This window comes from Phyllobates terribilis, unplaced genomic scaffold (assembly GCF_046119375.1).
Source record: "Phyllobates terribilis strain yellow unplaced genomic scaffold, ASM4611937v1 Scaffold_1__5_contigs__length_1240528914, whole genome shotgun sequence".
Lineage (NCBI taxonomy): Eukaryota > Metazoa > Chordata > Amphibia > Anura > Dendrobatidae > Phyllobates > Phyllobates terribilis.
Window position 1 is genome coordinate 947,313,986 of NW_027362761.1, and position 27,502 is coordinate 947,341,487.

Genomic DNA, 27,502 nt, shown 5'->3' on the forward strand with positions numbered 1-27,502 from the left:
GTCATGTTTGCAAAAAAAATGTCAAATATTTTTATTACTTTTTATTACTTTTCCTTATATATATATATTTTTTAACATTTTAGCATTTGTTTTTCTAAATATAAAAGGGGGAACTGAGATTTTTAATCTTTTATCCATATGCTAATATGATAGCATGCCATAACAACCAGTAATACTGCAAGACTAAATCCAGCCTTAAGATTGCAGCCATAGAAAGGCAGAAGTTTACTGAAACCGACAGTCAGTGAGAAATCTGCTCATTATTACCCCCTAATCAGTATTTTTTTCATTTTCTCTTACAAAATAGATGGATTACTTACATTACATATCGTTTTTCAAACATTGTCATTGCAGAGATTCCCTTTCTGCATTATTCTGAGGTTTCAATAAATTATCAAGTATTTCAGCATTTATTAAATTAATGAGAAAACATAAATTCTACTATAATATAAAAAGACTCTGAATAGAGGACACTGCATTTTTTAAGTATAGTAGTATCACTTTCTTGTACTAGCAGAACAAATAGGTACAAGGGGTATAACAAGGTACAAGCACAGATTTCACAACCTAAAGGGAACCTGTCAACTATTTTTTTGTGCATTAGAAAAAAAAGAATGTGTCACAATCTGGTTTTAATCTGTTTTGACTTTTTGATGGTAGATTATTTTTGTACAGTATTAAGTGCTGATTTTCCTTCCGCTGCTATTAACAGTATTCATTCATACTTTAGCGCAGCTACATGGATCATAGGAACTTCTAGACTGAAGATTACTCATTGACGTCTGTGGGAAAGTCTTCTAGGCATGCTCTGTGAACTGTGCAGAGGTACAGGGAAGGAGGAGGAGGTGAGCTGTGACATTACCTGTTGTGAACAAGGTAGATCCTATGTGATCTATTCATAGGTGTTACCTTTTATTATATTTCTATCTGTGATGTTAATTAGATGACAACCGAACAGTGATAGCGACAACCGAATTATTATTATTATGATTTATTATTATTATTTATTATTATAGCGCCATTTATTCCATGGCGCTTTACATGTGAAAAAGGGGTATAATACAAGAACAATTACAGTAATCTTGAACACAATGTGACAGCGACTGGTACAGGAGGAGCGAGGACCCTGCCCGCGAGGGCTCACAATCTACAAGGGATGGGTGAGTATACAGTAGGTGAGGGTAGAGCTGGTCGTGCAGCGGTATGGTGGAGCGGTGGTTACTGCAGGTTGTAGGCTTGTCGGAAGAGGTGGGTCTTCAGGTTCCTTTTGAAGGTTTTCACGGTAGGCGAGAGTCTGATACGTTGGGGTAGAGAGTTCCAGAGTAGGGGGGAAGCACGGGAGAAATCTTGTATACGGATGTGGGAGGATGAGATAAGAGGGGAGTAGAGAAGGAGATCTTGTGAGGATCGGAGGTTGTGTCCGGGTATGTAATGGGAGACTAGGTCAGAGATATATGGAGGAGACAGGTTGTGAATGGCTTTGTATGTCATGGTTAGGGTTTTGAACTGGAGTCTCTGAGCAATGGGGAGCCAGTGGAGAGATTGACAGAGAGGAGAGGCCGGGGAATAGCGGGGGGACAGGTGGATTAGTCGGGCAGCGGAGTTTAGGATAGATTGGAGGAGTGTGAGAGTGTTAGGGGGAGGCCACAGAGCAGGAGGTTGCAGTAGTCAAGGCGAGAGATGATGAGGGCATGCGCTAGTGTTTTTGCAGATTCATGGTTGAGGAATGTGCGGATACGGGAGATATTTTTGAATTGAAGTCGGCAGGAAGTGGAAAGGGCTTGGATATGTGGTTTGAAGGAGAGTTCAGAGTCCAGGGTTACCCTAAGGCAGCGAGCTTGAGGGACTGGGGAGAGCGGGCAGCCATTGACGTTGATAGGTCAGTTGGGGGGGTGAAATGAGATGGCGGAAAGATGATGAATTCTGTTTTGTCCATGTTAAGTTTTAGAAATCTGGCAGAGAAGAAGGATGAAATAGCAGACAGACATTGTAGGATTTTGGTTAGTAAGGAGGTGATATTGGGTCCAGAGAGGTATATCTGTGTGTCATCAGCATAGAGGTGATAATGAAAGCCATGAGATTCTATGAGCTGTCCCAGGCCTAAGGTGTAGATGGAGAAGAGCAGCGGTCCTAGAACTGAATCTTGGGGGACACCGACAGATAGGGGGCGAGATGAGGAGGTGGTGTGTGAGTGGGAGACACTGAATGTCCTGTCTATCAGGTATGAGGAGATCCAGGATAGGGCCAAGTCTGTGATGCCGAGAGATGAGAGAGTCTGTAGTAAGAGGGAATGGTCCACTTTGTCAAAGGCAGATGACAGGTCTAGGAGGAGGAGGACAGAGTCGTGTCGCTTAGATTTCGCGGTTAGTAGGTCGTTGGTGACTTTAGTCAGTGCAGTTTCAGTAGAATGGTGCGGTCGGAAACCAGATTGTAGGCGGTCAAAGAGGGAGCAGGAGGAGAGGTGGGAGGACAGCTCAGAGTGGACATGTTGTTCCAGTAGTTTTGAGGCATAGGGGAGAAGTGATATGGGGCGATAGCTAGACACAGAGGATGGGTCAAGGGAGGGCTTTTTGAGGATGGGTGTGATTGAGGCATGTTTGAAGCATGAGGGGAAGACACCAGTTGTTAGTGACAGGTTGAAGAGGTGGGCTAGGGTTGTGATGAAGATAGTGGTAAGGTTTGGGATGAGGTGGCACAGGATTGGGTCAAGTTTACAGATGGTGAGGTGTAATTTGGAGAGTAAAGAGGAAAGTTGATCTTCAGAAATGGTGGAGAAGGTGGTTTTGGAGGAAGAGGGTTGAGTAGGTGTGGGGAGGGGCTGTGGGGGCTTTAGGCAAAAGCTTTGTCTGATGGTGTCAATCTTCTGCTTGAAGAATGAGGCAAAGTCTTTGGCATTAATAAGAGGAGAGGGAGGAGGCACTGGGGAACGGAGGAGAGAATTGAAGGTGTTGAATAGTTGTTTCGGGTTGTTAGACAGGGAGGATATGAGAGATGTGAAGTATGTTTGTTTTGCTGCAGTGAGTGTGGACTTGAAGGTAGTGAGGGACTGTTTGAATGCGATGAAGTGCTCATTGGAGTGGGACCTTTTCCATCTACGCTCAGCAACCCTGGAGGCCCGTTGCAGTTCTTTAGTTAGGCTGGTGTACCAGGGTTGTCTGTTGATTGTGCGAGCCTTGGTATGTATGAGGGGGGCGACCGAATCGAGAGCTGCAGCGGTTGTGGTGTTGTATAAAGTGGCAGCAACATTTGCATCATGTAAGGAACTAATGTCTGTAAGAGGGAGGAGGGATTTAGAGAGTGAGTGTAGGTCAAGGTGTTTGAGATTTCTGTGAGGGTATGCAAGTTTGTGGAGTGGGGATTGTTGCCCTGGAGAGGAGAGGGTAGAGAATGTAAGTAGGTTGTGGTCAGAAAGAGGGAGAGGTGAGTTAGAGAGGTTAGATAGGGAACAGAGGCGGGTGAAGATGAGGTCCAATGTGTGGCCTTCTTTGTGGGTGGGTGTGGAAGGCCACTGCGTAAGACCAAAGGAGGAAGTGAGGGATAGAAGCTTAGTGGCCGCTGAGAGGGAAGTGTCAATGGGGATGTTAAAGTCGCCCATGAGGATAGTGGGGATGTCAACGGAGAGGAAATGAAGTAGCCAAGTGGTGAAGTGGTCAAAGAAAGTGGTGGTTGATCCTGGGGGGCGGTAGATGACAGCCAGTTGGAGGTTGGAGGGGGAGTAGATACGCACGCAGTGCACTTCAAAAGAGGGGAGAGTAATTGAGGGCGGCAGTGGGATATGGGTGAAGGAGCATTTATCTGAGAGGAGGAAACCTGTTCCTCCACCATGCTTGCCGGTGGGGCGGGGGGTTTGGGAGAGGTGGAATCCGCCATACGAAAGTGCAGCAGGACAGGCCGTGTCAGAGGGGGTGAGCCAGGCTTCAGTGATGCCGAGGAAGGAAAGCTTGTTAGTGATGAAGAGATCGTGAATGTAGGAAAGTTTGTTGCAGACGGAGCGAGCGTTCCATAGAGCTCCTGTTAGGGGGACTGGGGAAGCAGGGGCTGGGCGGGTGGGTATAAGGTTAGAAGGGTTACGAGAGTTTGGGATAGATCGTGGGTAGGAGGTGGAAGTGACAGTAGGGATGTGGTAAGGAGGGCCGGGATGTGGAGAGATGTCGCCGGCAGTAAGGAGGAGCAGAGAAAGCGTTAGTAGGTGGGAGCAGGAGAGGGCATGAGGTGGCTGTCTGTGTTTGGAAATAGAGGATTGTATGTTGAGGAATAGCTCTGAGGAAGAGGTGAGATGGATGGAGAGAATGGAGGGAGAGATGAAGAGTTCCTTACTAGGTGTAGGGATTAGGGGTGGTTGTAAGAAGTGAAGGATTAAGGGGGTGAGAGTGAAAACAAACACAAACATTGTTTACTGTGACAAAGTATCCAGTTCCCTTCAGGTTCAATTCAGGATTAATTCAAATTTCTCACACTTCAGCTAATAGCCACACTTAAGGTAATGGCCACAGACTAAAGTCTGACACAGACCCCTGGCCCACAATATATTTGTAACAGAATGCATTCAGCTGTGAACCAGAGGGGAGTGGTCTGTGCTCATCTTGATCAGCTGATTAAGGCTGAACCAGATGCTGGATAGTCAAGAGTTAAGTAAACAAGGTCATAAATGAAAGTGGGGGGTAGCTGGTGTAGCTTGGAGAACATACCATTAGTAAATAGGAGCAGAGAGGTATAGAGAAATCAGCATGGAGGTCAAGATGGGAAAGCTGGGTCACATACCATTAGTAAATAGGAGCAGAGAGGTATAGAGAAATCTGCATGGAAGTCAAGATGGGAAAGCTGGGTCACATACCATTAGTAAATAAGAGCAGAGAGGTATAGAGAAATCTGCATGGAAGTCAAGATGGGAAAGCTGGGTCACATACCATTAGTAAATAGGAGCAGAGAAGTATAGAGAAATCTGCATGGAAGTCAAGATGGGAAAGCTGGGTCACATACCATTAGTAAATAGGAGCAGAGAGGTATAGAGAAATCTGCATGAAAGTCAAGATGGGAAAGCTGGGTCACATACCATTAGTAAATAGGAGCAGAGAGGTATAGAGAAATCTGCATGGAAGTCAAGATGGGAAAGCTGGGTCACGAATAGTGATTTTTACATAACAGGAAGAGTCAGCCTATCATAAGGCTTAGTCCCCGCACGAAAACTGCATTAGTCCAGTTTTATCCATATGGCTGTTTTATTAAGATTTACATGAAAAATTATAAATATATAATCATTGTTAAAAGAATATAGATTTGTCATTTCTGGATGACATATTCCCTTTAAATAAAATCTATGAGTTCATAATAACAGGGCCCCAACTTACCATGGTATTTATAATTGGTGTCCATTTATGTACCCCACTAAGCGACCTGGGTCCAAATGCGACTGTTCTCCCTGCACACTCCATAGCTATACCATTGTCTTTATCAGATTTGTAAGGGTTCTGGCATAGGTTCCAGCTAGAGCTACTGCTTTCATAAAGCAATAATTATGTATAGAGAGATGTGCATGTTGACATGCATTAAATATCACTAGTAAAATCTAGCAGATAAAGCTCGTATTACTTATCTGTAGATATACTGAGTGTATGAGTTAACTTGACAATATACATCATCAGTCATGAGTTAATTTCAGCATTATTTCCCATTAGGCCAAGTGATGGAATAGTAAAAAAAAAAAAAGCACAGAAACAAGTAAGTGAACCAGCATAACTGGGCTATGTATTTAGCTGATAATACATTTCCCACAGAAGGAGAAGAGACACAGAAAATGCCACCATTATGTATGCCAAGTTAATATTTTTGAGAATTATTGATGTAAAGCAATGTTTCCAGGTCATTACTGCGGTCACCACAGTCAATTTATTAGAGATTACTTTATAGTTCATTCTTGAAAATGGCAATTAGAATCATTTCAGCATTCCTTAATGTGGCAACAAATCTAACTGCAATTAACAAAATTTCACGCCTGAGCACCAGAACATATTAAACAAATCTCCTTTCTGCTGCAGTTTTAGGGTTATCTTGGAAAAAAAATTACTCTTTCCAGATAGAAATACATTTTCCTAAGTGTTAATATATAAAAATAACACAAAGGTCATGCAGAAATAATCAAATACAACTTATTTAGATTCAGAACAAAACAATTGAGATTTTTAAATATTTTAAAATGTTCATAAAAATATTGTAGTCACAACACTACATGAAACAAATGGGTCTTTTCTGTGTGATGAAGGCCGATTTAATGGCTGTATTAGCACATAATGTTTTTTTCTGTTTTCTCTAAGTTTTGCAGACTCCCTATAACAAATGCCAGAAAGTGAAGTCAATTATAGCAGAAATGTTCTCATAGTGAGAATAAATTCCTGATTTTTGACTATGAGTATCTCGAATGATGAGCCAAATTTATTAAAGGGGTGGTCTGGCACCTAAAATATATTTTCTAACTATGCATCCTTACACCCTAACCACTTTTGTCATTTTCTTTATAACACAACACCCTACTCTTCTAACTATCCACTTAATCTCTAAATGTGTTTTTTTACTGTACTTTCCGTGACATTTTATTTGAGGAGTCTCAAACATGACGTCACAGGAGACTGGGGCTGCACTCAGTCCACGCAGTGTCCATTGGCCTTCCTGGAACAGGACATTACCAAGGGACAGCACTACAGTTACTCACTAGTTTGTTGTAGCGCAGCCTCCTCTGAGGACATCCTGGATCCTGGGTGATGGAAGCAGTGGTAGATGTGAGCCCTCTGCTTCTATTTCTGCCACCTCCATAGCTTCTGTGACGTTATCAGGAGGCGGTGATAGAGGCAGTTAGTGACACCAGAACTGCCCCATGACAATGGTTCGTTTGAGAGTGGTGCTTGAAGCTGTAGAGCGGTGCTAGTGTCACTCACTGCTTCTAGCTACACCTCCTGAGGATGTGTTCATTCACAGAAGCTATGGCAGTGGTGAAGATAGAAGCAGAGTGCTGGTGCTGCACTCACATCTGCCACAGCATCCATCACCCAGGATCCAAGATGTCTTCAGAGGGGCCTGCGATGCAAGAAACTAGTGAGTAACTTCAGCGCTGTGCATTAGTAACATATATTATTCCAGGAGGGATGATGGACATTGTGGGGAGTGAGTGCAGCCCCAGCCTCCTGTGACGTCACATTTGAGACTCCTCTCAAACGAAACGTCACAGGAAGTACAATAAAAATACAAATTTAGGGATTAGGTAGGTAGGGAAAAGTGTAGGGTATTGTGTAATAAAGGAAATTACAAAAGTGGTAAGGGTGCAAGGATAAATATTTAGAAAATACATTTTAGGTGCCGGACCACCCCTTTAAGAGCTGTGAAACTTCTTGATGAATATAACTTCTTAGGCCAGAAGACGTTTGCTCAACTTCAATCATGTTGAATTCACCTCTAAGAGTCACTTCATACTGAAATGGCTATACTATCAGGGTAGATATCCAAAAATGAAGGTAATATGCCCATAGATTTCTGTTGGCCAGATGTATGACAAAATAGCATTTCAGCAAATGCTGGACTTAATTGCGTTAGAAGACCTTTTATTTAATCTGTTTTTTAAATTGTATTGAACGCTTAACTACACTTTTTAATATTAAGGGATCCTGAAAAAAATGTTAGTATTAATCTTTTGTATTGGGAGATAGTTATATGAAAAAGTTTGGGCACCCCTATTAATCTTAAGCTTAATGTTTTATAAAAATTGGTGCTTTTGCAACAGCTATTTAAGTTTGATATATGTAATAACTGTTGGACAGAGTAATGTTTCTGCCTTGAAATGAGGTTTATTGTACTAACAGAAAATGTGCAATCTGCACTTGACAGGTGCATAAGTATGGGCACCTCACCAGAAAAGTGACATTAACCACTTCGCACCAGAGCCTGTTTTTGCCTTCGTGACCGGGCCAATTTTTTCAATTCTGACCACTGTCACTTTATGAAGTAATTACTCTGGAATGCTTCAACGTATTCCCCTGATTCTGAGAATGTTTTTTCATGACATATTGTACTTCATGATAGTGGTAAAATTTCTTCGATATAACTTGCGTTTATTAGTGAAAAAATTGGAAATTTGGTGAAAATTTTGAAAATTTTGCAATTTTCAAACTTTGAATTTTCATGCCCTTAAATCAGAGAGATATGTCACACAAAATAGTTAATAAATAACATTTCCCACATGTCTACTTTACATCAGCACAATTTTGGAACCAAAATTTTTTTTTGTTAGGGAGCTATAAGGGTTAAAAGTTGACCAGCGATTTCTCATTTTTCCAACAAAATTTACAAAAACATTTTTTTAGGGACCACATCATATTTGAAGTCACTTTGAGGGGTCTTTATGACAGAAAATACCCAAAAGTGACACCATTCTAAAAACTGCACCCCTCAAGGTGCTCAAAACCACATTCAAGAACTTTATTAACCCTTCAGGTGCTTCACAGGAATTTTTGGAATGTGGAAGAAAAAAATTAACATTTAACTTTTTTCACAAAATGTTACTTTAGACCCAATTTTTTTTTATTTTCACAGGGGTAACAGGAAAAAATGGACCCCAAATTTTTTTGTGCAATTTCTCTTGAGCGTGCTGATACCCCATATGTGAGGGAAAACCATTGTTTGGGCGCACTGCAGGGTTCGGAAGGGAAGGAGCGCCATTAGACTTTTTGAATGTAAAATTTGTCTGAATAATAAGCAGATGCCATGTTGCGTTTGGAGAGCTCCTGATGTGCCTAAACAGTGGAAACCCCCCACAAGTGACACCATTTTGGAAACTAGACCCCTCAGGGAACTTATCTAGATGTGTGGTGAGCACCTTGAACCCCAAGGTGCTTCATAGAAGTTTATAATATTGAGCTGTAAAAATAAAATTTTCACATTTTTCCCACAAAAACGTTTTTCATCCCTTAATTTTGCATTATCATAAGGGTAATAGGATAAATTGCACCATGAAATTTGTTGTGCAATTTCTCCTGAGTATGCAGATACCCCATATGTGGGGGAAAACCACTGCTTTGGTGTACGGCAGGGTTCGGAAGAGAAAGGAGCGCTATGTTGGCTGGGATAGGCAGCAGACACCATGTCACATTTGAAGAGTCGCTGACATGCCGAAACAGCAGAAACTCCCAAAAGTGACCCCATTTTGTAAACTACACCTCTCAAGGAATTCATCTAGGGAAGTAGTGAGTATTTTTTAATTTTTCAATTTATACCATTGGGCAGTGAAAAAAGCATAATTATATTTTTACTACAAAAAAATGTTTTACTCTCAAATTTTACATTTTCACACAGGGCAATGGGTAAAAATGGTGCCGAAATGTGTCACACAATTTCTTCTAAAAGTGGCAATACCCCATATGTGGCTGTATCGTACTGCTGGGGGGGATGGAGCGCTATTTGACAATTGGAGAACAAATTATTGTAGAATAGGCATTTGGATTTGGGAGTACAACATTTTCTGAATTTCTTTTGGGGGGCAAAGGCTTTCGCTTTTCCAGAGCCTTTCTGCTACCAGTAACTTGGAAGTCCCTTATATTTTTAACAGATGACGGACCTGAGTGGGGACTAGCTTTTTTTGAGGACTGAGTTGAAGCTTTTATTGGGAACATTTTACGTAACATTTATCCGGCGCTGTAGGCTGAGCACTTACATCGGGGTTTCCATCTAAATTTCCAAGTGATGTAATTCAGATGAAACCCCTGCGGGATCCATTCACTGTAATGAGGCAGCAGAGTTACTCTGGACTCCGTCTGGCCTCTGTTTAGTGGTGTCCTTTTTTTCAGATGTGCACAAAACTGTGGCCAACCGCACTTTTATGCATGCCTAAAACAAATGACACCGTGGGATCAAAGGCCAGACGGCATCCACAGTGGCCTATATCTGCCTCATTACAGGGAATCTTCCGTCATGGGTTCCGGCTGAATCACATATTTCAGAGATTTACACGGAAACTCTGGTGTAAGCGCTCAGCGCAGAGCGCAGGATAAATGTGGGCAGAGCCTTACTGCGATCTTTGGGAGACATAATAAACAAATCAGCAGCAGGTGAAGAATTGGTTTTATTTATTTTTTACGCCGTTCCTAGTGTGATATAACTGATTAGATTTCTTTATTCTTCGGGTCGGTGCGATTACAGAGATACCAGATTTATATCGGGTTTTTATGACTGACAGCTGTCACACACTAAAAGACGCTTTTTTTTGCAAAATCTAGTTTTTGCATCACCATATTTTGAGAGCTATAATTTTACCATATATCGGCCGACAGAGTCATGTGACGGCTTGTTTTTTGCGGGACGAGTTCACATTTTTATTGGTACCATTTTTGGGTACGTGACATTTTTTGATCGCTTTCTATTCCGTTTTTTGGGAGGTAAAATTAACAAAAACAAACAATTCAGGAATTGTTTTTTGAGGTTTTTTTTTATGCCGTTCTGCGTGTGGTAAAAGTGATCAGGCAGCGTTATTCTTCGGGTCAGTACGTTTACAGCGATACTACACTTACTGTATTTTTTTTTATGCTTTGGCGCTTTTACACAATAAAACAATTTTTTTTGCATTGCTTTATTCTGAGCGCTATAACTTTTTTATTTTTTGGCTGATGGAGCTGTATGGCGGCTTTTTTTTTTGCAGAACAAGATGATGTTTTCAGCGGTGCCATCTTTATTTCTATTTTGTTTTTTGATCGCATTTTTTTCCACTTTTTGTTTGCCGATATGATGAAAAAGCATATTTTTTTGCTCCGTTTTTTATTTATTTTTATTACGGTGTGCACAGAAGGAGTTAATTAGTGTGACAGTTTTATAGCTCGGGTTGTTTCGGACGCGGCGATACCAAATATGTGTACTTTTTTTGGTTTTGTAAAAATATACGGATTTATTGGTTTAATATTTTATTTATTTATTTTTATTTATTTTGTGATTTTTTTTTAACAGTTTAAAAACGTTTTTTTTACATTTTTACTTAGTCCCTGTATGGGACATTAATTTTTATTTTTCTGATCACTGATCTCATGTAATATAATAGACATGTATTACAATACATGAGATCTTCGCTGACTGCTTCACAGTCAGTCTCCTGCCTGGCTTCAGCTGCAGGCTGAGCCAGGCAGGACACCATATATGGCAGATCTGGAGGCGGTCATGTGACCTCCAGCTGCCATAGCAACCCCAGGTCCTGGAAGCTATCAGGGGTCGTCGGAGAGGTAAGTAAGACGACCCCCTCTCCTCCTTCTATCTTCTATATGCCGCGATCACTATAGATCGCGGCATATAGAACATAGCAAAGGGTTAACATCACTGGGACCTGATCCAATCAGGTCCCAATGATGTCCCGTCAGAGCTAACGCTCTGCACCGGAATCGCAGCGCTTGCAGGACCCTGGGGGTCCTGAGCGCTGCGAGACCACCCACCGTTTTTAAACGTCGGAGCTGCACAGAGCCCAGCAAGCGCCGACGTTTATCTACAGTGGGCGGTCGGGAACCGGTTAATATTTAGTAGATCCTCCTTTTGCAAAAATAACAGCCTCTAGTCGCTTCCTGTAGCTTTTAATGATTTCCTGGATCCTGGATGAAGGTATTTTTGACCATTCCTCTTTACAAAACAATTCCAGTTCAGTTAAGTTTGATGGTCGCCGAGCATGGACAGCCCTCTTCAAATGATCCCACAGATGTTCAATGATTTTCAGGTCTGGGGACTGGGATGGCCATTCCAGAACATTGTAATTGTTCCTCTGCATGAATGCCTGAGTAGATTTGGAGCGGTGTTTTGGATCATTGTCTTGCTGAAAGATCCATCCCCTGCGTAACTTCAACTTTATCACTGATTCTTGAACATTATTGTCAAGAATCTGCTGATACGGAGTGGAATCCATGCGTCCCTCAACTTTAACAAGATTCCCGGTGCCGGCATTGGCCACACAGCCCCAAAGCATGATGGAACCTCCACCAAATATTACTGTGGGTAGCAAGTGTTTTTCTTGGAATGCTGTGTTTTTTTGCCGCCATGCATAACGCCTTTTTGTATGACCAGACAACTCAATCTTGGTTTCATCAGTCCACAGGACCTTCTTCCAAAAAGAAACTGGCTTCTCCAAATGTGCTTTTGCATACCTCAGCCAACTCTGTTTGTGGCGTGCTTGCAGAAACGGCTTCTTTCGCATCACTCTCCCATACAGCTTCTCCTTGTGCAAAGTGCGTTGTATAGTTGACCGATGCACAGTGACATCATCTGCAGCAAGTTGATGCTGCAGCTCTCTGGAGGTGGTCTGAGGATTGTCCTTGACTGATCTCACCATTCTTCTTCTCTGCCTTTCTGATGTTTTTCCTGGCCTGCCACTTCTGGCCTTAACAAGAACTGTCCCTGTATTCTTCCATTTCCTTACTATGTTCCTCACAGTGGAAACTAACAGGTTAAATCTCTGAGACAGCTTTTTGCATCCTTCCCCTGAACAACTATGTTGAATAATGTTTGTTTTCAGATCATTTGACAGTTGTTTTGAGGAGCCCAAGATGCCACTCTTCAGAGGAGATTCAAACAGGAGAACAACTTGCAAGTGGCCACTTTAAGTAGCTTTTCTCATGATTGCATACACCTGGCTATGAAGTTCAAAGCTCAATGAGGTTACAAAACCAAAAAAAGTGCTTTAGTAAGTCAGTAAAAAGTAGGTAGGAGTATTTAAAACAAGAAAATGATAAGGGTGCCCATACTTATGCACCTGTCAAATTTTGTTCGAATGCAGATTGCACATTTTCTGTTAGTACAATAAACCTCATTTCAAGGCAGAAACATTACTGTGTCCAACAGTTATTACATATATCAAACTGAAATAGCTGTTGCAAAAACACCAATTTTTATAAAACATTAAGTTTAAGATTAATAGGGGTGCCCAAACTTTTTCATATAACTGTAAATATGAATGTTTGCAATCACATGAGCGAACGACTAGTAGAAGGTTACACATTTATTAGCCCTAACCAAAACTTACGGTAGCCGCTATCCACATGATTTCTACATTCTTCCTTTTTTTGGCATGCGTGTTTTGATGAAGATTTTCAAGAAGCTCTTTCAGATCACTTTGCTCCTGGAACAACAGTGGACCTATAAATGGAGATATAAGTTGCAATATTAGTGTCTGCACCTCTGAATGTTTGGGAAAGATTACTCTTCTGGGAGCCACCAGAATGCTCCCACAAATTATGCACAATGCCCAATGTGAATACAGTACACAATATCATCACCCGTAAAATGGATGAAAACCAAACATCTAAGATTGAGAAAACTCTCATTCACATACTCATTGTTATGACATACTCAATACTGATTTATCATGACAAATACGGTTATCAAGCCACAGAACAATAGTAGTTAGAAATGTTTCTTTAGTCTGACTTAACATTATTACATTGAAACACATTGTTACATAATCCACATAGGATGCACATGAACATAACTGAAATTGACTATATACAGGGCTTTGGAAGGAAACTGAAATTGTTGCAAATGCTACAAAAAAAAGTATAATTTGACACCTAAGTTTTTAGACTTTTCTAGGATCTAAGAAGTAACATTTCTCCTTGTGTAGAGTGACAAGCCAAGCCTGGCATGTCAGAGTGAGGAGACATATGAGCCATGCATGCTCCTCTGGGAAATTAAATATGCAAATTGTCTCTTCCGAGAGTAAGAGGACTAGAACTCTAGCACCACCTATTGGTAGGAACTTCCAATAGGTGGCGCTAGAGTTCTAGTCCTCTTCCTCTCTGAAGAGACAATCTGCATAAAGACTTATCTAGTAATGACAACTAAGTGATTTTCTTTTTAGCATTAAAGCCCCCGTCACACTAAGCTAGATCGCTAGCGAGATCGCTGCTGAGTCACAAGTTTTGTGACGCAACAGCGACCTCAGTAGCGATCTCGTTATGTTTGACACTTAGCAGCGACCAGGCCCCTGCTGTGAGATCGCTGGTCGTGTCGGAATGGTCTGGACATTTCTTTGATCGTTGAAGCCCCGCTGGGTAGCATGCATCGGTGTGTTTGACACCTTACCAACGACCTTGTTAACGACTCAGACACAGAAACACATAGGCGTGCATCGTTATACAGATCGTTACGGTTTGACATCTCACCAGCGACCACATAGCGACGCTGCAACGATCACTGACAGGTCATATCGTTGTCGGGATCGCTGTAGCGTCGCTTAGTGTGACGGGGCCTTTAGTCCTGTAATACATAAGACAAATAGAATGCAGAAAGTAAATGCAGCTCACCCACACCTGGTATTACAGATTACGGTTCCCCTACAAAATGTTGACATGAAACATAGATCCAGCACCATGACAGTTGATAAAAGGATTTCTTATTTATTAGGAATGTTCCATAAAAACAGCCACCACTAAACTGCACATTATGAATGCATCGTGAATAGACATGCACTTGGCAATGCAGATGTCAGTCCTTAATCTTGAGGCTGGCGAGACACAAGGTGAATAAATATGAAGGTATCACAAACCACATCACAAACTCATCCCTGTCCTCACCTTGTGTCTCACTATTTTCCAAGTCATGATTAAGGCCTGATAACCGAAATGCGCAGACTAAAGTATTTCTATTCACCATGGTGGCTGTTTTTATGGAATTTTCCTAGTAAAGAAGGAATCCTTTATCACCTATTAGGAAAGTTCTTAAAAAGACAGCCACTGTAAAACTGCACATTATACATGCATGGTGACTAGACATGCTATAGTCAAAGCGTTTCGTATGCCAGTCCTTAATCATGACTTAAAAAATAGTGAGACACAAGGTGAGGAGATTGAGGAGTATGTGATGTGATGAGGGTATTTGTTCACCTTGTGCCTCATTATTCGCATTATTAAGGATTGAAATGCATTGACCATGCGTCCATAATGTGCAGTTTAATGGTGGATGTTTTAATGCAAGTTTACTAATAAAGAAGACATTCTCTTATCAACTATCACATTGTTGGATCTATATTTGTTATCGACAATACATAAGACAAGTGTGTACAGGGGAGGAGGGTGCAGAATTACTCTCATCATTAATACAGGAGTCTCATAATGATGTGTTTGCTGTATTGTTTTCTAACTCATATTAGCCAAATAACATAATATTTTTGTTTGTTTGGGCTAATAAGAGAGTGGTCCTGTCTTCATACTATGTTGCCCTAAAACAAAACACCATAACATGCTGACAAATCACTTTCATTCATTTTTACGTGTTGACTCACAAATAACCTCCTATGCTTACTGACTATATGTCTGAGTGTGCAGGACACAATACAATTAACACTTTTTTGTCATTAGTATAGCACAAACTAAAGTAAAAATATGACAATAATCAAAAGATAATACAATTAAATCTTTAAAAAACGCTGTATCTATTCAAACATTTGAAATAGTTGAAACATTACAGTATAGTAGACCGCAGATGTTCTGTTTGGCAAAATTCCAATAGCCATTGCATGACTTTTTACTTGCTTTGTACTGACATGACATTTGGAACAAGCAAAATATGTTAGGGGAGCATAGCTGGTCCTATTATTATTTTTCAGTGTTAAAAATGCCTGCAGAGAAAAAAAAACACCATGAATGTCAAGAATTTTCATGGTATTTTTTTAACCTTGTATCCTATAGAGAAGATTGTGGAAAACAGACAGAATATTATACCCAGTGCATGCTGCATTTTAAATCAAATACCACTGCCCCAAAACACGTTGTATGTATTGTTTTTTAGTTATATTTCAATATAGACTTTAAAGTAAAGCCTGGGTGCAGAGTTTTTGACCTAAGTAAACAAAATACATGATGGCCCTAATTAATCATTGACTGTTTTTTCTCTAGTCTAGTTTTATGTGTTTTGTGCCTTTTTGTTTGTACCCGATCCATTATTCAATTTTCACCTTTTTTAAGTCTATTTTATATGTGATTGGCTTGCATGTTTTTTTTTTGTTTTCTGCTTTGTCGACGGGGTCTAGCAATTCCAGTCGTTTTCACCTGATTCATCAATTGCCACTTTTTCAAAAGTCACAAAATTTGGAGTAACCTCACTCCACTCCACCTCCTGGTATATTTTTGAGTATGTGAAATTTTGGGAGCAATTTTTGCAACTTTTGGTGCTGGAAGTAGCCAAAAACAGTTCAAGACAGGAAGAAAGCCTATTTTTGACTTTACACCCAATTCATGAATAATCTTATCTTGCATATCTGGTATCGCTGCGTTCAGATATGTCCGATCTATCAAAATATAAAATAAAGTAATCAAATCAGTATAGAGCGTAATGAGAAAAAAAATCAAAAACGTCAGAATTACGTTTTTTTGGCCACCGGAACAAAACCACCCCAAAATGGTAGCAATAAAAATGTCAACTCAGGGAGCAAAAAATACAACCCTCACACAGCCCCATATCCTGAAAAATGAAAACGTTACGGATCTCGGAAAATAGCGACACAAGCAACAAATGTTTTCTTACAAATTTCTGAATTTTTGTTTTCACCACTTAAATAAAAAAAGAAACAAACTAAACATGTTCGGTATCTGCATACTCATTCTGACCTGAAGAATCATATTGCCAGGTCAGTTTTTCAAATAGTGAACATGCACTTGAATGAATGATGTCATTCAAAAGTACAACTTGTCCTGCAAAAAATAAGCTCTCATATGGCTATGTTAAAGGAAAAATAAAAGAGTTATGGCTCTTGGAAGAATTGGAGGTAAAAATGAAAAAAACGCAAAATCGCAAAGTCGTGAAGGGGTTATAATAGGTAATTGTTATAGTCACAAATCACCACATCTGCCCTCTGTATCGAGTTCAGGACAAGGGCTCTGATTCATCAAAATGTTAGAAATATGGAGTAAAGCATTTTTGCAACACTATTGTGCAACCCGAGATTGCACAAAAATGTTTTGGCGTTTTCATGCCAGTTTAGCCCAGCTCCGCCAACATGGGTGGAGCTGGAGTGGGACGTGGTGGAAAGAGGTGTGGCAATGCCTGCTTGTCAAATTTATGATGAGCTGTGGCTGGAGAAAGTGGAGGTTTGTGGCAAGGCGCACGCGTTTTTTAAGACACGCCTGATTCATTAAGAGACATTAATAAATCAGGCGCCTCTAATTCGAATGTAAAGTGAGGCAGAGTGGTAGTCCAGGGTGCTGTAGGTTGTAGGCCGCAGGCCTCCACTGCCTCCAGGCTTCCGCCTTCAGGAGCCACCGCACACAATTCAGGGGACACCAAGTTCATTACAACAGGCAAACGTTTACTAGTCAGTTCAAGTTCATCAGGTGGTGACAGGTGGGATAGGGCAAAGCAATTCAAGTTTCTTCCTCCTTAGTACAACTCCTCTTCAGCCCTGAGACCCGTTCGTCCAGGACTACCCTCAAGCCCGCTGACTCCATCAGCCTCAGGGATTCGTTGTCCACTACGGCAGTGCACCCGTGACTGGTCACCTGCCCCCCCCACGTAATTCCACGTCCACCGACCGTGTGATGTCAGAAGACCAGGCCTGCCCCTTGGTACCTGGCCCGAGCCCTAGGCTCCAGATGTTACAGGAATGTCCATTAGGTACTCCATACAGCCTCCCACTACCTCGAACGGTTGGCCCATGCTGCCCCTAGCAGCCCACTGCACTTGAACTTGATCTTCACTATCCACTTCACTCCTTCTAACTCTCGCACTACCAGGAAGTGTCCCCCTTTTTATTGACACTAGTTCCCACCCACCCGCTAGTTATATCATGAATTATTTCCTATACTTTCCTATTCTATAGACTAAATTTATTGTCCTTATCCTATGTCCTATGCTGTTGCTAAACCACTTACTATATGAACCATATTTATGCTATCCAAAGCTGGTCCTATTGCTTATCGTGCACTATACACTACTCACATTATACACTAACATTTGTAGTGGAGCGATGTTCACACTGTGCGGTAATGAGGCAGTGACCCAAGGAAAGTTCAACTTAAATGTCTTTATTTGCAGAACTCACAACTTAAATGCAAATGGTGTCCTCCGGATCGCAGGGAGATGCTCCAAACAGTCTATATAAACTGGTTGCCGGGGACGACGGTCGCGCCGTCTTGCTCCGAGGTGCGTCAGTTGCTTTGCCTTTACCTGCCTGTGTTATGCCTTCACAAAAGCTTGCCATGCACAGAGCCTCCTGCTCTGCAGGCTTGCAAATAAACCACTGACACACCCAAACCTTTGTTGCAGGTTTTTAAATTAAAACTGTGGACATGAGCCACATGCAAGACCCGGGCTGGAGTGAGTGGAGCGCCCCACTGCCATCCTGTAGTCCACTCCAAGAATAAAAGCCCATGCCGGGTTTTACTAAATCTGCCTTGGTCAAGTAGTTTGACCAAGTCCAAACTTACTTTTATTCTGCACTGCAACCAACCACAGCTGTGCCTGTGATTGCAATGCACTCCAGCAGGTTCAATATGTTTCTATGCACATCCTGGGGGATACATACTGTCCCTCGCATATGATCCCTCTCACTGCCTCACACATTTTACATGAGTTATATACTGTACATTATCATAATACATTACATAAAACACATCGCTTATTACATATAAAATCGCTATACACACAGTGTGGTTGTTGTCTTCAGGGACAGGAACAGGGTAAGACAGTCCACATCCCTATACCAACATGTCCCCTTATTAACACGGGAAAGAACAATGACAGCCTTGATGAATTGAAGCCTTGGACTTTATAGAATTTCTGTTTATTTTAGTCACCATGGCTCCTGATTCATTAAGACAGGCATTGTTCATACCAGTTTTGATGAGGGGGTCGTTTTGGAATCAGAGGTGCATGCCTCCTAATAAATCAAGCATTTCTTAAAAGTGACGTGCACCTATGTGTGCCTCACCACAAATAAAACTACAAGTTATCTAAACTCTTTCCATGAGATGAAGTCATTCTTTGATGGTAGTGCTATCCCTTAATTCGAAACAAGTATCTTCATGGGCTGGGAGAACTTTGTTAAAGTCACCCTTTATATATCAATAAGCAGAAGTCAGCCTGCAGTTTAGAAAGTTCATGGATAAAACTTTTTGTGAAATATTTTTCAAGGTTATGGTGATGCTGTTGGCTGCATTTATTACTGCCTGGCTGTGCTCCATTACATGCAGTTCTGTGCCTATGGGAACAATGGCTGAGAATTCCTCAACGGGAGATGGAAATGTGATTAATAATATGATTAATAGTGATGGTACTAAAGACAGCAGCACTTAGGATATATCATTTTCACACTTAGACAGGTAGTATGCTCCAATAATTTATCTGTTGGCTTTGTTTTTCACTAGGAAAGAACAATGTTCATTGAACAGCATGACTGTTATTCCCCTGTTCATGTTAGATGTCATTACTATAGATATTTCTAGCACTTTTATCTTGCAAAGAAGCATTTATTTCCAAATATTAACCGAGATAGCATAAAATTACTTAAAGTGTGCAAAAAATAATGATTCCTGCGTCTGCATAAATTTTCAGAATTCCCAGGTCAGACCTAACCACTTCATCTACAAGTACCGCGATGAGTACTATGGAAATAGAGCATGGCTTGTTTATATGCTTGGTTTGTCGTCAGAGCGAGAGGGGATGTGCGAGTCGTTTGTACAGGGAAGTTCATGCACCTTGCTGTGATTTTAATGTATCTTCAGAATTGAGCTATTAGCTCAATTTTGAAGATACAGTGATAGCTGAGCAAGGGTTTCTTGTCCATAAATGTTCTATACACTGACAATATTACCATCTGTTTGCATCAATAACGATCTTAAAAAAGAACTGTACTTTCAACAAACATTGCATAAATTAATAGGACAGGCGATTATAAGAAACTTTGTAAAGCATCTTATCAGAGAAATTATCTGCCTTCCTCATTAATCTGACACTACTTCCCCTCCCCCAGTCTCCTCAACTTACCATCCACTGTGAAAAAGCAGCTCAAGTCCTTCTTACTCAGAAGAGACCGACTGCTGGTGTCATGTGATACAGCCTATTGTACTCTTTGGAGAGGGAAGGGGGAAGAGGACTGAGCAGCAGGGAAGGGAACAGACAGAGGCAGACAGAAAAACATACGGCAAAAACAACTCTTTCACCTCAAATCAGAGCTTGAATCAGATAAAAACAGCTCAGCTTTGCTGTATAATGTCTCTCATGTTGCTGCAGCTTGTCTTTGTGAGCTAAAAAGAGAATGTAGAGCAGGCATTCCCCTCTGTGCTGTGAGGTCTATGAGAGAAATCATTGCAGCCCAAAGAATGGTGTTATTCCTTATGTACACACACAGGACACCTTATTCTGAAAAAATTACTTGAAAGCACTGGTAGAGCTCTTTAAAGCTAAATTTGGCATTACCCAAGCAAGACCTTTAAAGGGAATCTGTCAGTAGGATCATCCTTCCTAAGCCGTCTATATTGACATATTGCTTTTCTTGTCCTGATGAAGAAGTCTGTAGTACTTTCAAATGCGTTTACTTGAATAAAGAAAATTCAAATGTACTTTCGGTCTGGAGTAGGATTTATTATATGGGATATCAGCAGCGCAGATTATCCACAAATCCTTCTTATCTATATTGACATGTAAGTCATCGAAAATTGAATAAAATGATACCTTGATACCTGCCATCCATTATTTCATTCCAGAGTAATAAAAATGTTTCATAATATGTAAATGAGCTGCTAAGATCTATAGACACTAATCCGCATGAGAATCTGCCTCCAGATATGTTTATATGAAAGTGGGTGTTACCAGTGTGAGACATATAATGACTGACAGTCTGCTCTCCTGATCTACATGTCTCACACTGGTAATGCCCCCTTTCATATAAATAAGCTCTGGAGACAGATTCTAGTTTACAAATTAAGTATAATGTGGATTTCTCTGGAATGAGACATCAGTTTGCAGATATCAAGGAGTTATTTCATTCATCTTTCTAAGACCTACATGTTCATAAAGACAATAATATTCAAATAGGAATATAAATATCTTAACAGATACGTGTCCAATACATATATAAAAACCTACATAGAACGGGCAACGTAGCCCAAAATAGAAATTAATTTACTTTATTTCAAAAGAGAAATATATAAAGCAATAAAAAGGGAGGGGGATGTTACACACAAACATGATAACTAGATGGAAGTACAGTATAACATAATATGGTATAATACCCACATAAATCAACAGAAAGGTCTCATAAGTATTGAGATGAACCACTGAACATACATTCAATTAATCAAGCTCAAATATATGGCACCAGTACCAATTGCATATTTCAAATTACATATATGACATAAATTATTTTCAAATGTAAGTATGCAATCAGTGCAGCAAATATTATAGCATAAATATATGCCACTGGATACAAATAATAAAGTGCATTATATATATACAGTGAAGGAAATAAGTATTTGATCCCTTGCTGTTTTTGTAAGTTTGCCCACTGACTAAGACATGAACAGTCTATAATTTTAAGGGTAGGTTAATTTTAACATTGAGAGATAGAATATCCAAAAAAAAATCAAGAAATCACATTGTATAAATGAGATAAATTTATTTGTTTGCATTTTTCAGTGAGAAATAAGTATTTGATTCCTCTAGCAAACAACACTTAATACTTGGTGTAAAAACCCTTGTTGGCAAGCACAGCAGTCAGACGTTGTTTGTAGCTGATGATGAGGTTTGCGCACATGTCAGGAGGAATTTTGCTCCCCTCCTTTTTGCAGATCATCTCTAAATCATTCAGATTTTGAGGCTGTCGCTTGGCAACTCGGAGCTTCAACTCCCTCCATAAGTTTTCTATGGGATTAAGGTCTGGAGATTGGCTAGGCCACTCCATGACCTTAATGTGCATCTTTTTGAGCCACTCCTTTGTTGCATTGGCTGTATGTTTTGGGTCATTGTCTTGCTGGAAGACCCAGCCACGACCCATTTTTCATGTCCTGGCGGAATGAAGGAGGTTGTCATTCAGGATTTCACGGCACATGGCTCCATCCATTCTCCCATTGATGTGGTTAAGTAGTCCTGTGCCCTTAGCAGAGAAACACCCACAAATCATAATGTTTCCACCTCCATGCTTGGCAGTGTGACGGTGTTCTTTGGGTCATAGACAGCATTTCTCTTCCTCCAAAGACGGCGAGTTGAGTTAATGCCAAAGATGTCAATTTTTGTCTCATCTGAACACAGCACCTTCTCCCAGTAACTCACAGAATCACCCAGGTGTTCATTGGCAAACTTCAGATGGGCCTGCACATGTGCCTTCTTGAGCAGAGGGACCTTGCGGGCACTACAGGATTTTAAACCTTTAAGGCGTAATGTGTTACCAATGGTTTTCTTGGTGACTGTGGTCCCAGCTGCCTTGAGATCATTAACAAGTTCCCCCCCGTGTAGTTTTAGGCTGATCTCTTACATTCCTCATGATCAAGGATACCCCACGAGGTGAGATTTTGCATGGTGCCCCAGATCAATGTCGATTGACAGTCATTTTGTATTTCTTCCATTTTCTTACTATTGCACCAACAGTTGTCTCCTTCTCACCCAGCGTCTTACTTATGGTTTTGTAGCCCAATTCAGCTTTGTGCAGGTCTATGATCTTGTCCCTGACATCCTTAGAAAGCTCTTTGGTCTTGCCCATGTTGTAGAGGTTAGAGTCTGACTGATTGAGTCTGTGGACAGGAGTCTCTTATACAGGTGACTATAGTAAGTAAGACAGCTGTCTTTAATGCAGGTAACGAGTTGATTAGGAGCGTCTAACTGGTCTGTAGGAGCCACAATTCATAATGGTTTGTAGAGGATCAAATACTTATTTCTCATTGAAAAATGCAAATAAATGTATCAAATTTATACAATGTGATTTTCTTGATTTTTTGGGGGGATATTCTATCTCTCAATGTAAAATTAACCTACCCTTGAAATTATAGACTGTTCATGTCTTTGTCAGTGAGCAAACTTACAAAAACAGCAAGGGATCAAATACTTATTTCCTTCACTGTATGCTATAATATTTGCAGCACTGATTGCATACTTACATTTGTAAATAATTTATGTAATTTGAAATATGCAATTGGTACTGTTGCCATATATTTGCGCTTGATTAATTGAATGTATGTTCAGTGCATGTAGTTCATCTCAATACTTATGAGACCTTTCTGTTGATTTATGTGGGTATTATACCATACTATGTTATACTGTACCTCCATCTAGTTATCATGTTTGTGTGTAACATCCCGCTCCCTTTTTCTTGTTTTATATATTTCTCTTTTGAAATTAAGTAAATTAATTTATATTTTGGGCTACGTTAATAAAGACGTTAAGGAGGGTTGATCCTACTGACAGATTCTCTTTAAGTACTTAATGTACTCTAGAAAGGGTTTGCCCTCTTAAAAATTGAAATTACAATAATAAAAGAGAACTTTGTAGACATGAATAATTACATTCTCAGGACACTGGTACTGCAGCTACATCAGTATTTCATGGCCAGCAGATGGGAGCCCTCTGAACGGCCTCCTACCGGCGGGCATCCCCGATGCCTCTCTGATTAATAGGCCTCTATCAATCAGAAGGGGTGCCGGGGAATCTAGCAGCTAGAAAGCGGTTCTCAGGACTCCGGTTCAGTGACCCTGGAATACTGACGTGGCTGCTCTAACAGGGTCCTGACAATTTAATCACTCGTCATCACTAGTATTTTGACTGTATGAAGTTTTGGCATATTGCTAGTATATGCTATAATTGTATGTTTAGCAAGTGACTAAATGCTGGGACTCCCATTGATCCTTTCAATAAAGGCATTGGCACATTTCACATCACTTAATAGTTGTTTTGTGATATGCTGTGAGAATATTGAATTTCTCTAAAAAAGGCGGCTTTGTTAGCATTACAGCCACTATGTCTTTACAATTGGTGGAGGTTTATGTGTAAATGCAGTTCTGGACTACAATACAGTCTGTAAATTAGGAAAAGTAAAACATAATATAAAATACACTATATAGACAAAATTATTGGGACACACCTCTTAATCATTGGTTTCAGGATTTTCATTCCATCCCACTGCCACAGGTGTATAAAAGCCATCTAGCCATGCATTTTGCCTTTACTAACTTTTATGAAAGAATGGATCGTTGTAGCGTTTAGAAACCACAGCACGAAGCCATGAAGTTAAAAACCATGTAAAGTAACAGAACTAAATCTCCGAGTGCTGAAGTGTATCCAAGTTGACAACACCAGTAACTGTAGAGTCCAAACCTCTGACATGTCTCTCTACAGAACACGTGTCAAGTGTCTCTGTCAGCCAGTCAGATGGAAGAGTCTAGATTTAGCAAATTTTAAATGAACCTTACCTTCATAACTACTTTGTGTCAACTTGATAGAGGAGGGATAATGCTATGGGTTTGATTTTCAGGGATTGGACTGAGTATAGTGTCACTGTACAGCTAATACAGTGATTACCAGTGACATTATACACAGGAGCTCTGTATATAGTATGCAGATAATACAGTGATCACCAGTGACATTATACACAGGAGCTCTATATATAGTGTACAGGTATACAGTGATCACCAGTGACATTATACACAGGAGCTTTGTATATAACTAAACGTCATTGGTGATCACTGTATTACCTGTACACTATATACAGAACTCCTGTGTATAATGTCACTAGTGATCACTGTATTACCTGTACACTGATACAATATAGAGAGCTCCTGTGTGTAATGTCACAGTGGTAATATTAGTGTTATTAGTATTGTGGTTTTATTCATGATCATTTATTGTAGTATTATTTGGTCACTATGTAGTGGTAATATGTGATCTAGTCATGGTGTGGTGGTATTTGTTTCTTGTATGTGGTATTATTCGGTCACTATGTGGTGGCAATATGTGGTCTGGACATCGTGTGGCAGTATTTGTTCTTGTATGTGGTATTAGTCAGTCACTATGTGGTGGTAATATGTGGTCTGGTTATGGTCTGGAGGTATTTGTCCCTTGTATGTGATATGTGATATTATTTGGTCACTATATGGTGGTAATATGTGGTCTGGTCATGGCGTGGCGGTATGTGTCTCTTGCATGTGGTATTATTCAGTCACTAAGTGGTGGTGATATGTGGCCCAATCATGGTGTGGCAGTATTTGTCTCTTGTATTTGGTATTATTCGGTCACTATGTGGTGATATGTTGTCTGGTCATGGTGCGGCACAATTTCTCCCTTGTATGTGGTATTATTGGTCTTGGTATAGTGGATTGTGTTGTGTATGGAGATCGCCTGTTCTCTCTAATATCAATCAAGGGAAGATTCTTTATTTTCAATTGAGATGAAATACACTGCTCAAAAAATAAAGCAAACCCTCAAATAACACATCCAAGATCTGAATGAATGAAATATTCTCATTGAATACTTTGTTCTGTACAAAGTTGAATGTGCTGACAATAAAATCACACAAAAATCATCAAAGGAAATCAAATTTATTAACCAATGGAGGCCTGGATTTGGAGTCACCCCCAAAATTAAAGTGGAAAAACACACTACAGGCTGATCCAACTTTGATGTAATGTCCTTAAAACAAGTCAAAATGAGGCTCAGTATTGTGTGTGGCCTCCACGTGCCTGTATGACCTCCCTACAATGCCTGGGCATGCTCCTGATGAGGTTGCAGATGGTCTCCTGTGGTATCTCCTCCCAGACCTGGACTAAAGCATCCGCCAACTCCTGGACAGTCTGTGGTGGATGGAGCAAGACATGATGTCCAAGATGTGCTCAATCGGATTCAGGTCTGGGGAATGGGCGGGCCAGTCCATAGTTTCAATGCCTTCATCTTGCAGGAACTGCTGACACACTCCAGCCACATGAGGTCTGGCATTGTCCTGCATTAGGAGGAACCCAGGGCCAATCGCACCAGCATATGGTCTCACAAGGGGTCTGAGGATCTCATCTCGGTACCTAATGGCAGTCAGGTTACCTCTGGTGAGCACATGGAGGGCTGCGTGGCCCTCCAAAGAAATGCCACCCCACACCATTACTGACCCACTGCCAAACTGGTCATGCTGAAGGATGTTGCAGGCAGCAGAGCACTCTCCACAGCATCTCCTTACTCTGCCACGTCTGTCACATGTGCTCAGTGTGAACCTGCTTTCATCTGTGAAGAGCACAGGGCGCTAGTGGCGACTTTGCCAATCCTGGTGTTCTGTGGCAAATGCCAAGTGTCCTGCACGGTGTTGGGCTGTGAGCACAACCCCCATCTGTGGATGTCGGGTCCTCATACCACCCTCATGGAGTCGGTTTCTAACAGTTTGTGCAGACACATGCACATTTGTGGCCAGCTGGAGGTAATTTTGCAGGGCTCTGGCAGTGCTCCTCCTGTTCCTCCTTGCACAAAGGTGGAGGTAGCGGTCCTGCTGCTGGGTTGTTGCCCTCCTACGGCCCCCTCCACGTGTCCTGGTGTACTGGCCTGTCTCCTGGTAGCGCCTCCAGCCTCTGGACACTACGCTGACAGACACAGCAAACCTTCTTGCCACCTGTGCCATCCTGGATGAGCTGCACTATCTGAGCAACTTCTGTGGGTTGCAGAGTCCGTCGCATGCTACCACGAGTGTGAAAGCACAACTAATATTCAAAAGAAACCAAAACATCAGCCAGAAAGCATTGGTACTGAGATGTGGTCTGTGGTCCCCACCTGCAGAACCACTCCTTTATTGAGGGTGTCTTGATAATTGCCAATAATTTCCATCTATTGTCTATTCCATTTGCACAACAGCATGTGAAATTGATTGTCAATCAGTGTTGCTTCCTAAGTGGACAGTTTGATTTCACAGAAGTTTGATTTACTTGGAGTTATATTCTTTTGTTTAAGTGTTCCCTTTATTTTTTGAGCAGTGTATATTTATCCCTGCCCTGTGACTACAATAGCAAATATGCAGTTAAAGAGGTTCTCCGGTGAAAACAAGTAATCATGTAACCTAAGGCCAAGTGCACACGTTCAGTATTTGTTCAATATTTGACATTAGTATTTGTAAGCCAAAACCAGGAGTGGGTAAAAATGCAGAAGTGGGGACGTGTTTATATTATACTTTTCCTCTCATTGTTCCTCTTCTGATTTTGACTTGCAAATACTGAGGTGAAATACTGACCACATACTTTACATGAGAACGTGGCCTAAGGATAAGTGATAAGTTATTGATTGGTGGGGGTCCGACTGCTGCAACTTTTCCCCATTAGTACATGGAGTGGCATGTTCGACTTGACCACTGATCCAATCATTCCCTAAGCGGCTGCACGCTGCACTTGTTTTTTTCTGGAATGATGTGGCCTGGTTTCTGTAGCACGGTAGTACCAGACACAAATTTAGATTTTCTAATGTGGACTCCTGCCTGGCCAAAAAAATTACCAGCATCAAATCTTTCTATGCACAAATGTGGCCTTGTTTCAGCGCCACGTTATTAGCAGTTGGATTT

The 27,502-nt window shown here is 40.9% G+C and overlaps 1 protein-coding gene across 16 annotated transcripts in view; it reads right to left on the bottom strand.

Moving 5' to 3' along the window:
• Positions 1-27,502, bottom strand: part of INPP4B (inositol polyphosphate-4-phosphatase type II B) — a 911,138-nt gene that overhangs the window by 23,426 nt on the left and 860,210 nt on the right. For all 16 annotated transcript variants that reach the window (XM_073642182.1, XM_073642173.1, XM_073642215.1 and 13 more), the window contains one exon: positions 13,028-13,140. In XM_073642182.1, coding sequence (XP_073498283.1) covers positions 13,028-13,140 — 113 coding nt within the window. The remainder of the gene's footprint in view (positions 1-13,027; positions 13,141-27,502) is intronic.